This window comes from Rhinopithecus roxellana, chromosome 9 (genome assembly GCF_007565055.1).
Source record: "Rhinopithecus roxellana isolate Shanxi Qingling chromosome 9, ASM756505v1, whole genome shotgun sequence".
NCBI lineage: Eukaryota > Metazoa > Chordata > Mammalia > Primates > Cercopithecidae > Rhinopithecus > Rhinopithecus roxellana.
The window spans coordinates 110,253,453-110,273,332 of NC_044557.1; the positions used below are offsets into that span (position 1 = coordinate 110,253,453).

Below are 19,880 nucleotides of genomic sequence, written 5' to 3' on the forward strand. Positions count from 1 at the left end.
GCAGTGAAATAATTAGGTCACATAGCACACACCCATGATAAATGGAATGTTTATGTCATCGAGGGCCTGTTTATTCCTCAGAATGAGTGGACTCTGTCCTGTGGGCCCTGGGAGAGCACAAACCCACACGTTGGCCAATCAGTAAATAACTGCAGGGATAGTCAAGATCCAGGGAGGCCGAGTGCAGTGGCTCATGTCTGTAATCCCAGCACTTTGGGAGACTGAGGTGGGTGGATCACTTGAGGTCAGGAGTTCGACACCAGCCTGGCCAACATGGTGAAACCCCGTCTCTACTAAAAATACAAAAATTAGCTGGGTGTGGTGGTGCACACCCATAATCCCAGCTACTTGGGAGGCTGAGGCAAGAGAACTGCTTGAACCAGGGAGGCGGAGGTTGCAGTGAGCTGAGATCGCACCACTGCACTGGGTGACTGAGTGAGACTCTGTCTCAAAAAAAGATCCAGGGGATCCTGAGGAGCTCACCGTGCCCAGGGAAGGAGCACTGTTATATGGCCCAGTGGAAGCTGCCAGGTGGCACAATGTGACTCAGAGTACACCCCAGACCCCCAAACTTCAGTGCACACCTGGAAGCTTGCACAGACTGGAGAACAGAGGCAGAGAGACATTCTGAACGTGAACAGGACTGGGCCAAGGTGGGCATAAGGAAGAAGCCCACGTCTGAGAGTTAGAAGACTTGCCTTTCAGTCTTTCTCTGCTGGCAATGATTGGGGTGACCTCAGACTTGTTCTCCTCATTTCTTGCACTAGAGGACCTGAGGTTTCTCCAGCAGTACTGTCCATGATTCCAGGACTCTCTCTAGGCCTCTGGAATGCAGGCCTCCTTCCAACATCAGGAGACCCTGCAAGAGTTGACCAATTGCAGGCCAGGACGTGGGGACGCCGAAGAAGGAAACAACCAATGGCACTAGACAGATGAGCTCCACTTCTAGAAGGGGGAAAGCTCCACGGTCTTTGACTCAGCTGGAGGTTAAGTTCAATGCAGGATTCTAGAGTCTCACACCAAAAACCACTGGACGTGGCGTCAGGCCCTGGGCTAGTGAGGACTATCATTTCCTCCAGGCTGTGATCAGCGACCTCACCACATTCCTTTCTGTGGGGTGATGGCCCGACATCTGACACTATGGAAATATCCCCTCCCCACTGGACAGGCCACCCCACCCCTTGTCTGTAGCCCATTCTGCTTCCTACCCATCCTTTCCCAGCCATAGCAGCCGACGGTCTGCAGCGGCCTCCCTGCTGGTCAAGGCTGAAAAAATTCCAGGAAATGACTAGGACGTCTCTCGCTCAAGTCACAGTTGTCTCGGGGAGGGCTGGGCACTCGTAGACTGCACAGTCTGTTTGGGGTAAAAACTCCTGTTCAATGACCAAGGCTTGCAAGGATAAGTGGTGTTCGTGAGGCTTCCTGGGGAGGGGAAATGGCCTCTTCTGTGTCGTCTTCTAGCTGCAACATCACTTTCCACCAAGAGACCCACTTGAAAGCCTCCTTTCCTTCTGTTTTTTTGCTCACACGAAAGATTTGTTCAGGACAGTTAATAAAAAGCAGGCCCTTTCTTAATTAGTCTGAGGACATCCGGAGGGCGGCATCTTGTTCCCTTTCTCTGCTGTCAGGGAGGGACTGTGTGCAGGGCTGCTCCGGGGAGGAAAAGTGAGATGGCATTTGGTCCTTTTGTTGTACAGAGTGGTTCAGTCTGGTGACCTCGGAGACCCTCTCCTGCAGGAGGAGCCTGAGAACCCTGGCTTTTTTGGTGGGGCAGCAGAGATCACTGGGTTAGGAGCTGGGAGACCCATGGGGGAGTATTCATTGGCCACTAATATGTTATCTCACCTTGGACGTTTACTCCGTTTTTTGGGCCTTAGCTTCCAAATCCATAAAATAGGGTCTCAATGTTCTCCAAGACCCCTTTCAGCTCTGTCTAGGGAGAGGCCTGGGATTCTCTCCCAGGCAGTCGCCAAAGGGAGGAGGGAAAGTGAGGACTGCCTGAGAGCTCACAGCCAGCAGCCAGGCTGTGCTCACGGCACCATGCTCCCGGCAAGAGAGGCCCCCTCTAGCCTCCCCATTCCTTACCTTGCCCAAGTCGGGAGCCAGTGACTGCCTCTTTGGCACTCCCAAAGCCCAGCTCTCTGCAGACCACACTGGCCGACACCAGGTCCCACTTGTCGTCGCAGACGGTCCCCCATTCTCCATTTTTGAGCACCTCCACGCGGCCCTCCCCGATGTAGGCACCGCCTCGCAGTCGCACCAGGGGTTGCTAAAGAGACACACGGTCCTGCTGAGTACAGATGCTGATGCACGTTCAGTGGGCGACCACTGTCCCCTCCCCCTCCCTTCCCCGCCACCCTGTTCCCAGGCCAGGCACTCAGTCTGAGAGCTGCAACTGTGCTTGATGTATGGATGTGTGTGTGTGTGTGTGTGTGTGTGTCGTGGGTGTGTCGGGCTGTGGGAGCTTCCTCTACAGAGACAGCTCTGGTGCAAGCTCCCTTTGCAGCCCTCGCATGGAGCTTCTGTCCTGGTCGCCTGGGGAGCCCATCGGGGACCGTCAATCACTCACCACCCCAACCTATGTGTGGCACAACCTTCCATCAGCACTTCCCCCACTAACTCCAGAGCCTCATGCTTTAGAGCTAGAGAAAGAAGCGCCTACCCTCCAAAGTCTGCAGATTCCAAATGGATCATAATTCTTTCTTATAACAAGGCTGCTTCTAAGCAAGTTTGGATGAACCTTGCTTATGACACAGTGCTACAGTCTAGGCCTGCAGAGACTCCACCGTACTAGGCAGGCACTGGAACGATTCTGCTATGCACAGCAACCAGAGGCAGGAGGGAGCAGACAGGAGAAAGGGAAGACAGGGAGCTGGAAAGCCAACCTTCACACAGCCACGACTCAGAGAATGGATGGGGAGCCTCATACTGATTTGTCCCAGGGCTGGGGGCATGCCCAGCCTCTCCTGATTTGACTCCAAGTCCAAACTGGCCTGACTCCAGAAGATGCAGCCAACCAGCTATGCAGAGAGGGTGGAGAATTACAGTTTGAACACCCCTAGTGTTCACTGACAGTCTGGAAGCTTTAATCTCCTTGTGGGCTTTACTGAGTTAGACAGGAGTAAGACACTCTCTACGTCTTGGTCACAGTGGATCATGTCTTAAAAGATGGGAGCTGGGTCACTTGACTCCAGCTGTCCACATACCTGGGTTTGCATCCGTTTCTCTGCATGTGTGCGCATGCACGTGCATGTGTGGCACATGTGTGTGTGCAAGCTCACCTGCATGCATGCTGCATGTATGCGCGTGTGTGTTTTGGAGGAGGCTCAGAAGCCTGTGAGGTTCTCAGCTACTGTTGATGCTCAATTCAGCTCCACAGAGGGAGTGACGGAAGACTGTGTAGCCATTCTAAGTGTGTCACCTCAGACCAGTGTCATTGCCTGCCCTGGCCTATGTTGTCCTCAGCCCATAAGTGCCTTCACCCTACCACTGATGGCCAGGGCGAGACAGGCCTGGGTGGAGGTGACCTTTTCAAGCATTCACGTCCACCAGCTACGTTGAGGGGGATGGCATCATACAAGAACCTGCCTCTCCACCAACTGTACCTTGGGGCTGGCCATGACAGGGTGGGGTGCTGGGACAGCACCCAGATTTACAGACCTCAGGGACTGCTCTGACTCTGGCAGTATGGGGAGAAGAAAAAAGGGGAAAACACCCAGTGGCTACAGGATCTTTTAACCTATGGCTTTAAAAAAACACCCCAAACAGAACAAAACGAGTATAACTGCTGGCTGGCTCCAAGCTCTGTTTTCTGCAGAATGGTGGCCTCCTGCTTCCCTGACCTCCCTTCTCAAGCTGTCTTCCCACAGAGTGGACCATCCATGACCTAAGCTTAACGGAGGCAGAGTGTCAAATAACCTCGCCCCAGCCCGGCAGTGGCCAAGCAGTCAGCTGGCCCCAGAGGAAAGAAAGAAACCAAGGGAAAATATGATGTAAGGCACGCTCGCTCTGTTTTAATTGCTTTGGTATGAACTTGATTCCTTTGCTTTAAACCGCACAGTAGAGGAATTCCAAGACAGTAGGATCTGGTATTCTGGATGACACACAAGGAAAGCTCAGAGGCTCAGGCTGAGGCTGTGGAAAGGATGTGGCCATCAAATCATACACAGGGGGCAAGGAGGGTGGAGGTTTAGGGGGTGGTGGGCTGACTGTCGGAGGAGGGGGAAGTGGCGCTGTCCAGGTATGACCTGGAGGCACACATATGATGGTGTGGTCACCTCTGTGCTCTTCAGAGGCCCTTGAGGGGACAGAGGAGGCAGGGCCTCCTGAAAGTGCCAGGACGTTACTCCGAATAGTTCCCACTCCCCCTGGTTGAGGAGTGCTGGGCTCACAGCATGCATTCTAGTCCCCTCACTGAAGGCTCAGTCTTTTGTTCAAATCACCACCAAGCCTGGGAAGGGGGAACCAAGTGTGGTTTATCCAGCTCTTGCCATGGTGCCCTTTTATATTGGAGAAGTGTAATCACCTCCTTTCCAGAGCAGGTCTCAACAAAGAGGGGAGACTGCAGAGGGGAGAGGGGAAAGAGGGAGGGTAGAGGAGAGGAGACAAAGGGCATGGCTGGGGGAAGGCTGGTTGGCTCAGCCTCTGCTGCTCCTGCTCAGCTGCCTGGACCTGGCTGACACACCTGGTTGACACACTACACTCTCTGCCCCCACCCCAGAGCCCTTCTCCCTCCTCTGACTCCCTCTTATCCCCAACTTGGTGACAGCCCACCTGGAACTCACCCCTGCCAAGGTGATGATTACTACGACCATCACGCTAATCAGATGCTGTCTCGTCTACTCATGCCGAGTCAGCAAACAGAGCACTAAGACTGGGGTTTTACCTGGCACAGGGAACCAGCCCCTGAGAAATGATCAGTCACTTCTCCTATCCCTCCCTCTCCTCTTCCCAGTTGCTGTTCCCACCCACTCACCAGATATTAGCTGTTTCCTGAACACAGAAATCACAGAGACCCTTTGATGGATACAGGAAGAAGGAAGAGGAGGAGAAAGAAAAGTGAATCAAGAAGAGACAGATACGGCACCTGCTCTTTTTCAGAGGCTGGGTCAAGCGTGCCGTGGTTGGGGTACTTTACTTGTTCTAGAAAATCGGCCCGTTAGGCCAGGCATGGTGGCTCACGTCTGTAATCCTAGCACTTTGGGAGGCCAAGGTGGGTGGGCCATCTGAGGTCAGGAGTTCAAGACCAGCCTGGCGAACATGGTGAAACCCCGTCTCTACTAAAAATACAAAAATTAGCAAGGCATGGTGGCGGGTGCCTGTAATTCCAGCTACTCGGGAGGCCGAGGCAGGAGAATCACGTGAACCCAGGAGCCGGAGGTTGCAGTGAGCAGAGATCATGCCATTGCACTCCAGCCTGGCAACAAGAGTGAAACTCTGTCTCAAAAAAAAAAAAAAAAAGAAAAAAAGAAATCAGCCCATTGAAATGGGGCTGTTACTTTATATGGGAAGATGTTCATCTACATTTTAGGAATACACTCACAGCCCCACACACACACCCCCACACACCCACACACCACCCCACACACACACCCCACACCCCACACACACACCCACACACTCACACACCCACACACTCACACCCACACGCTCACCCACACACCCCCCACACACAGCCCCACACACTCACCCCCCTCACACACACACCTTCACACATACACCCCCATACTTACACTCCCCCACACCCCCATACACCCCCACATACACACACCCCCACACTCATATATACACCCCCACATACACACACACCCCCACACTCACACACACACACCCCCACACTCCTACACACACACACACAACCCACACACACCCCCACACCCTCACACATACACCCCCCACATACACACACCCCCCACACACACACCACTACAACACCCCCCACACCTCCTATAGCACACCCACACACTCATACACCATCTCCTACACAAACCCCCCCCCCCCCCCACTCCACTCCCACACCCACTCATACATACACCCCCCACACACTCATAAACACATTCCTACCATACCCCGCCACACACTCATAACTGCCCTACACCTCACACACATAGCACACACACACACCCCCACACACTCATACACACATGCCGACAAGTCCCACCCACAACACAGCACACTCATACAACCCCCACACACTCATCACACATGGCCGACACCACAGCCACACACACCACTCCCAGACCCCCACACTCACTCCCTACACAACTCATCACACTCCGACAACCCGCCACACACACTCATACAAAACCCCCACAAGACACGCATACACCGATCCGACATACCCCCCACACACGACTCATACACCCCACAACACACTCATAACACAATGCCGACTCCACCCCACACACACTGCATACACCCCCCGACACGCACACATACACCATCCGACACCCCACACACAATCACACACCCACCACACATGCCGACACCCCAGCACGACTCATACCACACATGCCTAACTACTCCCCCAGCACACACTCATACACCCCACCCATACACTCAACACACGGCCGACACCCCCCAACACACACTCATACAACACCACCACAACTTCACACAACATCCCCCCACAACACAGCCCACACACCTACATACTCACATGTCGACAACCCCTCGCCCCCCAACACACCTCATAACAACACTCATAGCAGCATGTCCGACAACCCACCACAAACACACTCATAACACACTCATACACAACAATTTGCCTCACCCCGACCCCACACCACTCATTAACACAACTCATACACAATGCCACACCCCACACACACTAATAACACACTCAAACACACATGTCCGACAACACCCCCAACACACACAACCCCACACAGGCATCACAACTCAACACACATACTCACACCCCTCACACACTCCATAACAACGCCATACACACATGCCTGACGACCCCCCCACACCATACCCAGTCCCATCACACTCATAATACACTCATACACACTACCTGACACCCCGGCACACGAAACGCCCCCACACACTCATAACACATGCCTGACACCCACCCCACACTACACTCATACACCACCCCTACACACTCATACACACATGCCACCACCCACACACACACTCACACACCCCCAACACGAAACAGACACTGCACACAACCACTCTATACAAGCACAGCCGAGCGACACGACCCCGACACACACATACATGCCCGTCCCACCACTCATACCACACATTCCGACACACCCCACAACACACTCATACAAACCCCCAACCTACCCCGACATAGCAACCACCAGACACACATTACCCCCACACACTCATACGCACATGGTCCGACACCACCCCCCACAACACACTGCAGAATACACGTTAGCACACATGCCGACACCATCCCACCACAACTCTAACACACTCATACACATGCCGGCACCCCACACACATCCACCTCAACACGCAAGACCCACTCATAACCACCCATCATCACTGCACACCACACAAATCATCATCACTAACACCACATGCCGCCACCACACACACTACACTACACAACTCATACACACAATGCCGACACCCCACACACACCAACTCTCATACACACTCATACACACATACGCACCCGACAAACTCTCCTCATACACACATCCACCCAGCTCCACGACACCTCAGTACACGACTGCCGCACCTGCCCAACACACCCCCACAACCACCATACACACACACTCATACACACAAGCCGACAAACCCCCCACACACTCTAATCAGCCAACCGCATGAACCGAGCAGCTCAATAGCACAACTCATGACACGACCCCATCAGCACAATCCCCCCACACCAACACACAGCGACCCACACACACCCCCACACACTCTACACAAAGTCCACCCCCCCACACAACCACACCCCCCACACACTCATACACAACATGCCAGACACCCCCCACACGACACACACCCCCACACACTCATGAACACACATGCCGACACGCCCCCACAACACACCCCACACACTCATACAACACTGCCGACACCCCCCCACACCACCCCACACACTCATAACACACATGCCGACAACCCCCCACACACACCCCACACACTCATACCACGCATGCCGACACCCCACAACAAACCCCACACACACATAAACACACATGCCGACACCACACACACACCCACACACTCATACACACATGCCGACATCCCACCCACACCCCCCACACTCATCTCGACACTGCCTACACCCCCCACAAACACCCCCCCACACTCTACAGCACCACATGCCGACACCCCCCCCAACACACCCCCACACACCATACGCACACTGCCGACACCCCCCCACACACCCCCACACACTCATCACACATGCCGACACCCCCCCCACACACTCAACACACATGCAACACCCCCCACACACACCCCCCACACACTCATACACATCATGCCGACACCCACCCCAACACACCCCCACACACTATACACACATGCCGACAAACCCCCCACACACAACACCCCCACACACTCATACACACATGCCGACACCCAACGCCTAACACACACCCCCACACACTCATACACACAATGGACACCCAAACCAACACACAGCCCACACCACACACACATTCACGCACCCCCCACAACACCATACACACTCCCGTCATCCCACAGCCGACCAACCCCACACACAACAACAATCATACACAATGCCGACCGACACCCCCACGAACACCCACCGCCCACCACACTTCACTCAACACAACATGGCCGACACACCCCACCACACACCCCCACAACACGTCATACACACATGCCGACACCCCCCCCACACCACCCCCACACATCTCATACACACATGCCGACATCCCCCCACACCACCCACACACTCATACAACACCACATTGCCGACACCCCCACTCACCCACACACGCCACACCTCATACACACATTGCCACCCCCGCCACACCACCCACCCTCGTCACACACAACCCCCGACACACCCCCACACACTCATACACACATCCGACACCCCCCACACACACACCCACACACTGCATAAAACACACATGGACCTCACCACAACGACTCAACACCCCCACACCGACCCCCCCACACACTCCTACCCACACTCCGATACCACACAGCCGGCCCGACACCCCCCACACACAGACCCACACACACTCCATAACACCATTCACGACACCCCCCCACACACCATACACACTCATACACACATGCCGACACCTCCCCCAACACACACGCACACTTGAACCACTCCTACCTCAATGCACACATTCCGCACACACTCCAGACCTCAGCCCCCTCCACACACACCCCCACACCTCATACAGCACATCCGACACCCCCCACACACACCCCACACACACTCAACCACACATCCCCCCCGCTCATACCCGCACACCATGCCACACCGCCCACTCACACACCCCCACCAACACTCATACACACATGCAGACACCCACCCCCACACACCAAGCACAACCGAGTACACCCATGCCGACACACCCCCCAAATACTATCATACACCATGCCGACACCCACCCACACACTCGCACATCACACCCACACACACCACCCATCAAAGCACGCACAAATGCCCGGAACAAAACCCCCCCCACACACGCCCGCACTACACAAAGCCCAGCCAACACCCACGACTCATACACACTCATACACACATGCCGACACCAGCCCTCCCACAGACCAGCAAACCCCACACACTCTAAACACCACAGCCGAAACCCCCCTCGCCCACACACACCCCCACACCTCCATACACACATGCAGACACCCCCCCCACATACCCACACATCAACACACATCCGGACGAGCCCCCCGACACACACCCCACACAGACTCAACCACCCGACACATACCCCCCGACCCTGCATACACACATGGCCGACAACCCCAACACAGACCCCACAAACCCACCACTCATAACACACATGCCGAGCACCACCACCACCCCACACAACCCCCCAGCGAGACTCAGTACGACACTCTCACTCATACACCATTCCTACAAATTCCTACACCCCCGCCACACACAAACCCCCACACTCATCACCACATTCCGACACCTGCAGCACCGCCCTCCACTCCTCTCCTTTTACACACCACACAAATCCCCCACCAACTCATACACACATTCCTACACCCCCACACTCACCCCCACACACTCATACACACATTCCTACACCCCCCCACACACACCCCCCCACAAAAACACACCAACACATGTCCACACCCCCCTACACAACTCATACAACACATGCCGACAACCGCCCCCAACACACGACCCAAGCCCCACAACCTCATACATCACATCACAGCCCCCCAGCACACACCCCACACACTCATGCACCATGCGACACCCCCCACACACCCTGTTTTTTAGGTGCTCCACTTCCATCCCCTTCCGCTCTCATTGCTCTCCCACTCTCCGTCTCTCTTCCCTCTTTTCTTGCTCTCTCTCTACTGCGTCGTCCCCGTCCTCTCGCTCTCACACATGCTCTGACCACACCGGCTGCTTGTTAGCCACCATGACCGCGATTTCGGCGCATCTTCGCGCGTGCCCTCTGCGTGTACTCTCTCTTAGTTAGCGTACGGTGGATTAATTGGGGGGGGTTAGGCTAGGCTATCATGTGTCTATAGCAAAAAAAAAAAAAAAAGGTACCTCTAGCAGTCGTCGTGGTCGCAGCCGGCCCCTCTCGTGCGCCTGCTCGGTCCTGCACTCTCGCCGAAGTGCTCGCGGCTACGCACTTGGCGGTCTCTGCCGTATGTCTCGCCTGTTGCTTCCAGGCCTTCTCTGGAAATCTCTCTCCCTCTTCGCGCTCCTACTATCTTAGTCTCTCTACCGTCCCTTAACTGCAGTACTCTCCGCTTCTCTCGATCATGTTATCGCGTCCTCCGCCTCTCCCTTGATCCGCTTGTTCTCTCTCCTCGATCCCTCTCTTCGTCTCCGCTCGGGCGTTCTTCCGTATCTCTACTCGCGCTCTACTCTCGCCTCTCTCCTGTTCATCTCCGCGCTGCTATTATCGTGTCTTGCTTTCCGTCGCTCCACTATTGCTCCCCTCTCTTTTCACACACGCCCCCACGACACTCTACACACATGCCGACACCACACCCCCACAACACACACCCCACACACTCATCACAACATGCAGAACCCCCAACACACACACACGACCCCCCACACTCCATACCCACTCATACACACTTCAGAAGAACACCCAACACCCCACCACACCACCCCACAACCTCATACACACATGCCTACACCCCCCCCCACAACACCCCCACAAACTCTAAACCTCATACAAACCCATGCATACAACACCACCACAACACCCCCCCAGATCATACACACATTGCCGACACCCCAACACACACACACCCCCACACACTCAAAACACAATGCACTACACCCCCCCACACAACCCCCCCCACACAACTCATACACACATTCCGACCCCCCACCAAGCACACTCAAAATACAGAACACTCGATAACACAATGCCCGACACCCCCCCACACAACTTCAAACCACACTCATCACCATGCGACACCGCCGCACCCCACAAGACACACCCCCAGCACATCATACACACTCATACACACATCAGACACAGCCTACCCACCCCCCCCACACCACCCCCCACACACTCATACACACATGCCGTACCCACCCCCCACACACCCCACCCACACACTCGACTACACACCCTACACACTCTACACCCGCCACACCCAGCCACACCCACACACACTCATACACACCATGTCCGACACCCCCACACCACCCCAGACACACAACTCATAAACCACATTCCACGACCCAACACCCACAAACACAACCCCCAACAACTCATACACCATTCGCACCACACCCCACCCACACACACCCCCACACACGCATGACACACATTGCCCACCCCCCACCACACCCCCACACACTAGACACACTCATAACACATGCCGACACCACCCCCCCCACCCAAGCCACACCCCCACACACCCCCCACACACTATATCTTACACCATTGCCGGACACGCACAAACACCAACTCACACACCCACGACACCCCACCACACACCCCCACTCATACACCACATGCCACCCACCGCACACGACGCCCCACACCTCTACACACAGGCCCCCCCCCACACAACACCACCACACACAGACCCCACATCATACACCCCCCACGCGACACCACAAAACTCTAGCATCAACACCCCATGCCACACACCCCCACGCACTCACACCCCACCCACCCTCAACACACTCGACACCCACCACACACACCCACCCAACACACTCATACACACATGCTACTCCCGGCCAAGGAGCCACCCCACCACACCCACCCCCACACACTCATACACACATGCCGACACCCCCCCCACAACTCCCCTAACACATGCCCACACATAAACCACACTATAGCGACCACCCGAAACCCACCACCACACCCCCCACAACTCATACACACATTCCGACACCACCGCCAACACACCCCCACACACTCATACACACATGCCGACACCCAACCCCACTCCCACGCAACAACCCACCCACACCACCCACATCATACACACATGCCGACACCCCCAACACACCCCCACACACTCATAACCACAGTCCGACACCGCCCACACACACCCCCGACCAACACTCACACACATGCCGAACACCCCCACACACACCCCCAACCTACACATCATACACACATGCCGACACCCCCCCACACCCCCACACACACACATGCCCACCCCCCACCACACTCATACACAACATGGCCCTCACCCCCACACCCCCCCACACACTCATACACACAGGCCACACACGCGACACACCCCCACACACTCATACACACTCTACACACATCCACAACACCCCCACACACTCATACACACAGCGAACCACCTTCACACACATGCCGACAGCCCCCCAACACACCCAACACCTGCATACACACATGCCGACACCGTGCCCACATCAACACACCGCAGAACACACTCATACAACACAGTGCCGCCCGCCACACACGACCCAACACTCATACAACATGCCGGACAACCCCGACACACTTCACCACCACACGACACCCCCACACACTTGCATACACACTCAACAAATGCCGACACCCCCCACACACACTTCCACACACTCATACAACCACATGCCGGACACCACCACCACACACTCATACACAACCTTTCATACACACTCCGCACACCTCCCACACATTCAACGCATCACAACATCAGCCACATCCACACCCTCACATAACACACTCATAGTGCCGTACATCCCCCCCACACACCCCATACCACTCATACACACATGCCGAGCCCCACACCGCCCGCCACAACACACTCAATACACATCAGCTACGACCCAGCCCACACCACGCAACCCCACATACACATGCCCCCCACACACACTCATTACCACTCTGACAACATGCCCGAAATCCCCCCACACACCTCATACAGCACTCATACACACATGCGACACCCATCCACCCCCCACCATCCTCACAACACTCATAACACATTGGCCGGACACCCCCACACACTAACCCACAGACTCATACAGCACATGCCGGACCCACACCCCCCCCCACACAGCATCATACACACCATACAAAATGCCGACACACCCCCACACACTCATACACACTGCAGCCTACAACACACTGCCGGAACCCCCACACCACCATACACACTCATCCACAGCCGAACCCCCACCAGCAACACCCCCACACACTCATACACACATGCGCTACACACCACCCCCTACAGCACATCCCCACACACTCATACACACATGCCGACACCCCCCACCCCACCCTCCACCACACACACCCCCACACACTCATACACACATGCCGACACCACCCAAAGGCACCCCACAACACCCACACACCAACACTCATACACACATCCGACACCCCCACCCACACACACCCCCACACTCATACACACATGGCCACACCCCCACACACAGCACCCACATACCACATATACACACACGTCATACACACCATGCCGACACCCCCCACACACACACCACACCTCATACACACTCATATACCCAGCCGACACCCCCCACACAACACCCCCACACACTCATACACCATGCCGACACCCCCCACAAACACCCCCAACAATACACTCATACACACATGCCGACCCCCACAGGCACCCCCCCCACACACGCATACACACACTCATACACACATGTCCGACACCGCCCCCCACACTCATACACACACTCATACACACATGTCGACCCCCCACACACCACCCCACAACTCATACACACTCATACACACATGCCGACACCCCCCCACACACACCCCCACACACTCATACACACATGCCGACACCCCCCCACACACCCCCACACATCCATACACGCATGCGACACCCCCCACACACACCCCCCCAACACACTCATAACACACATCGACACCCCCCACACACACCCCCCACACACTCATACAACACATGCCGACACCGCCCACACACACCCCCACACACTCATAAACACTCATACACACTAACACTCCGACACCCCCCCCCCACACACCCCCCACACACTCATACAACACATGCCGACACCCCACCACACCCCCACACACTCATACACACGCTGGACACCCCCCCCCACACACCCCCACACACTCATACACACATCCGACACCCCGCCAAACCACCCCACACACACCTACACACATGCCGACACCCCCCCACACACCCCCACACACTCATACACACATGCCACACCCCCCCACACACACCCCCACACACTCATACACACATGCCGACACCCCCCACACACACCCCCACACACTCATACACACATGCCGACACCCCCCACCACACCCCCCCACACACTCATACACACATGCCGACACCCCCCCACACACACCCCCCACACACTCATACACACATGCCGACACCACCCCCACACACTCATACACACTCATACACACATGCGAACACCCCCCCACACATCCATACACACATGCCGACACCCGAACCCCCCCCCCCACACACTCATACAACACTCATCACACATGCGACACCCCCCACACACTCATACACACTCATACACACATGCCGACACCCCCACACACTCATACACACTCATACACACATGCCGACACCCCCCACACACACTCATACACACTCATACACACATGCCGACACCCCCCACACACTCATACACACTCATACACACATGCCGACATCCCCCCCACACACTCATACACACTCATACACACATGCCGCCACCCCCCCACACACTCATACACACTCATACACACATGCCGACACCCCCCCCCCACACACTCATACACACTCATACACACATGCCGACACCCCCCACACACTCATACACACTCATACCACTGACACCCCCCACACTCATACCACGCTCATACACACATGCCGACACCCCCCCACACACTCATACACACTCATACACACATGCCGACACCCCCACACACTCACACTCATACACACATGCCGACATCCCCCCCACACACTCATACACAACTCATGCAACACATCCGACACCCCCACACCACTCATACACCAATACACAAGCATGCCGACACCCCCCCACACACTCAAACACACTCATACACACATGCCGACACCCCCCACACACTCATACACACTCATACAACACATGCCACCCCCCACACACCTATAACACACTCATACACACATGCCGACACCCCCCCACACCACACCACTCATAACACACATGCCGACACCCCCCCCCCCCACACACCCCCACACACTCATACACACATGCCGACACCCCCCACCACTCATACACACTCATACCACATGCCACACCCCCCACACACTCATACACACTCATACACACATGCCGACATCCCCCCACACACTCATACACACTCATACACACTGCCGACACCCCCCACACACTCATACACATCATAAACACATGCCGACACCCCCCCAACACTCATAGCACCACACATCATACACACATGCCGACATCCCCCCCACACACTCATACACACTCATACACACATGCCGACACCCCCCACACCTCATACACACTCATACACACATGCCGACACCCCCCCACACACTCATACACACTCATACACACATGCCGACACCCCCACACACACCCCCACACACTCATACACACATGCCGACACCCCCCCCCCCCCACACACTCATACACACTCATACACACATGCCGACACCCCCCCCACACACTCATACACACTCATACACACATGCCGACACCCCCACACCCCCACACACTCATACACACTCATACACACATGCCGACACCCCCCCACACACACCCCCACACACTCATACACACATGCCGACACCCCCCACACACACCCCCACACACTCATACACACATGCACGTGCGTTTCACGTAAGTATAACGTGACTAATGTATGGATGACTTAGGATAATGGCAGGTTCTCTACCTTTGGTGGAAGCTTTTTAAAATTGTTATCCTTTCTGTTGCAAAATAAACCAAACATGCTTGAAAACGTGTGGTTGACTGCATGTGCTTCTCAGAGTTGGGTCCAGTTCTCCTTTGGGAACTGTGCAGGGGCGCAAGGTCCCTGTTGCACACCCTTCACCATCTGCTCCTGCCGGGTAAGCAGACAGCGCACAAACAGCCTATGACAACTGATGCTGGGGTAGTCTTCTCCCCCAGATGGTCCTTCTCTGCAGAGGGTGCTCGGGTCTCAGAGTAAAGCAGCCACGATGGTGATTCTCAGCTGAGGCCACCCTTCCTCACTCTCCTGGGGGATCCTGCCTACTCTCTCAACACCTCCCATCCCCTCCAGGTGCCAAGTGGCCACACCTCATGCCCTGTCCTCACCTCTGGCTTGTAGGCTTTCCGGAATCTTGAGGGTCCGTCAGGGCTGAAGACCTGCCCAGGCACACAACTCACTACGGCCGGCAGCCCATTCTCACAGGTGACATTCTTCATGGGGTCCAGTGACACCTGGGGGCCCAGCTTGCAGCTGGAGATGTGCGCCTCTGTGCCGGTGCAGTCCATGGAGAATGGCCAGTAGCGCTGTTTCCTCCGTGAGGCAAACATTCTGCAGACGGTGGGAGGGGACAGGTGATCAGGGCATCATGACACCTATCCTGATTCCTTCTGCAACGAGGCAGAACAAGAGAGACTGGGCCCTGCTCCTGGAGCTCAGCCCTGCTTCACAGAGGGGTCCTAGCTCAGTCCATTCAGCCAGCATTCACTGAGCACCTCCTAACGCCAGGCGCCACACTGGGCACTGGGGTACAGGACCCACAGTGTGGACAAGGCCTCCTGCCCTCAGGCAGCTTTCATTCTAGGAAAGAAAGGACTTACTCAATGTAGTGAAGTAATAATAATAATGAAGCCCAAGAATACAGAATGCACAAAGGTATTTAAAACAGGTGAGATCCCTGGTCCTAGAAAACCCCTCACAGTCTAAGGTAAACCATTTGTTTACCCTAACTCTTCAGATAATTTCAACATAATTTGTTGTCATTCTGTTTTTTGTTTTTGTTTTTGTTTTGAGACACAGTCTCACTCTATCCCCCCAGGCAGAAGTGCAGTGGTGTAATCACTGCAATCACTGTAATCAAGCAATTCTCATGCCTCAGCCTCCTGAGTAGCTGGGACTACAGGTACCCGCCACCATGCCAAGCTAATTTTTGTATTTTTAATAGAGACGGGGTTTTGCCATGGCCAGGATGGTCTCAAACTCCTGATCTCAAGTGATCTGCCTGCCTTGGCCTCCCAAAGTGCTGGGATAATAGGCGTGGGCCAATGCGCCCAGCCTGTTGTCATTCTTTAGCTTTATTTTTCTTTGTCAATGAGCAGTACAAGCTGATTGCTAAACTCTCTCAGTGCTATACAAGATTAAATTTGTATTTCCAATGAGAAGCAATGAAAACAGTCTTAAATTACTCCATCTGCTGAATCAAAGTACAATCTGCCTAGCAGTAGAAATTATAATGGAACAAAACTGCTGCTTCCTGCACCCAGGAAGATAAGTGAGGTTGAGGTTGTCTCTGTACCACATTCTAGGGAAGCCCTTAGCCTGTATTGCTAGCACAGGCAAAGTGTTCCTTTGTATGTTTCTTTTTTTTTTAAGGCAGAATATGGATGCAGGTAATTCAGTGTTTTTTTTTTTTTTTTTTTTTTTCTGAAACAGTAACAAACTGATAAGTAACAGATTGGCTAACAAAAAGGATACTGTACCTCAGTTTCTCATGTCCAAAATCAGAAGTAGTAACAGTATCTACTTCACTAGATTGTTATGACAGTTTATTTATTTGTTGTTTTGTTTTTTTTTTTTTGAGATGGAGTCTCACTCTGTTGCCCAGGCTCAAGTGCTTTGGCGCGATCTCGGCTCACTGCAACCTCCGCCTCCCAGGTTCAAGCAATTCTCCTGCTTCAGCCTCCCGCGTAACTGGGATTACAGGTACCTGCCACCACACTGCCTAATTTTGTATTTTTAGTAGAGACAGGGTTTCACTGTTTTGGCGAGGCTGGTCTCGAACTCCTAACCTCAGGTAATCTGCCTCCCTTGGGCTCCCAAAGTATTGGGAATTATAGGCATGAGCCACCACGTTGGGCCATAAATCTGTATTTGGAGGTAGTGTCCAAATTTCTGCAAAGTCATATCATTGTAAGGAGGTCTTGGCAGGAGACTCCTTCACCCCATCTGGGTTCCCATGACTCTAGCCCTTAAGCAGAGGCCAGCACTCTGGAGAGGTTGAGGTCTCTGGGACCAGGGTGGTCTCGAACTCCTGACCACAGGTGATCTGCCCACCTCTGTCTCCCAAAGTGCTGGGATTACAGGCATGTGCCACTGTGCCTGGCCTGTGGTGACAGTTTAAATTCGTTAATACTTGTCACTTAAAATAGTGCCCAGACATAGGAAGGGCTACATAAGAGTTTGTGAAATAAATAAGTAAATAAATAAAACTGTATTTGGTTAAAGAAAAAAAGAAAAAGAAGAGTGAGAGGAGGGAGGGATTCCATGGTTGGAGTGATGAGAGACGACTTTACGGAAGAGAAGACTTTAAATTGGGCCCTGAATGATGGTGGAATTCGAAACAAAGGAGGTCCAGGAAGGCCCTGCTGCCTGCTCATGCCAACCCAGTTTTTCAGGGCCCATGTGCTTGTCCCTGCATGGCAGGACCCAGTGAGATGCCAGAAGGGAGCCAGCAGAGGGGCCTCACTGGGCAGGCTGACCCCAAGACAGGGCAGAGGCGAGATCCCATCCCTGCTGGTCCAGCAGCCCTGGAAGTACCTCCTTTATCTCAGTGTGAATGGGGTGTGAAGACAGAGGAAGGGCAAATCCTACAGACACAGTTATCATCTCTCCTTAACCCAAATCTGAGACTTGTTAGAATTCTAGTGTGCCTGTGAACGCAATGACACGGAATCTTGCCGAGGACTATCCTGGCAAATCCAGGGTGCGTGCTCACCACAGCGGCAGCCCAGAGCAGAGAACTGCTCAGGAGGGCTATTAATAATTCCAGGAACCACTGCCCTCCCGACACACTTCCTGCAAGGGCCCCTGCACTTGGAAGCCTACAGCATGTTCCATGACGCCCCAACAAGGGGCGGGAGAAGATACTCGGGGGGAACACCAGCTGCTCAAGGATTGGTCAGACCTCACCGCCTGCCTTGGCTCAGGAAAACCCCTCTGCTTCTAGCCGTCAGTCAGCGCCACCCTCTCCAGGAACAGATGTCCTGCGTTCTAACTGGACAATGCAGAGCCCACAGCAAACAACTGTCCCCAGCAGCCCAGATC

At 54.6% G+C, this 19,880-nt stretch overlaps 1 protein-coding gene across 1 annotated transcript in view; it reads right to left on the reverse strand.

Annotated features, from left to right (window-relative positions):
* LOXL2 (lysyl oxidase like 2) overlaps positions 1–19,880 on the reverse strand; it is a 109,359-nt gene that overhangs the window by 27,102 nt on the left and 62,377 nt on the right. The window contains exons 5-6 of the mRNA XM_030938183.1: positions 16,946–17,168; positions 2,086–2,269 (exon numbers count right to left, since the gene is read on the reverse strand). Coding sequence (XP_030794043.1) covers positions 2,086–2,269; positions 16,946–17,168 — 407 coding nt within the window. The remainder of the gene's footprint in view (positions 1–2,085; positions 2,270–16,945; positions 17,169–19,880) is intronic.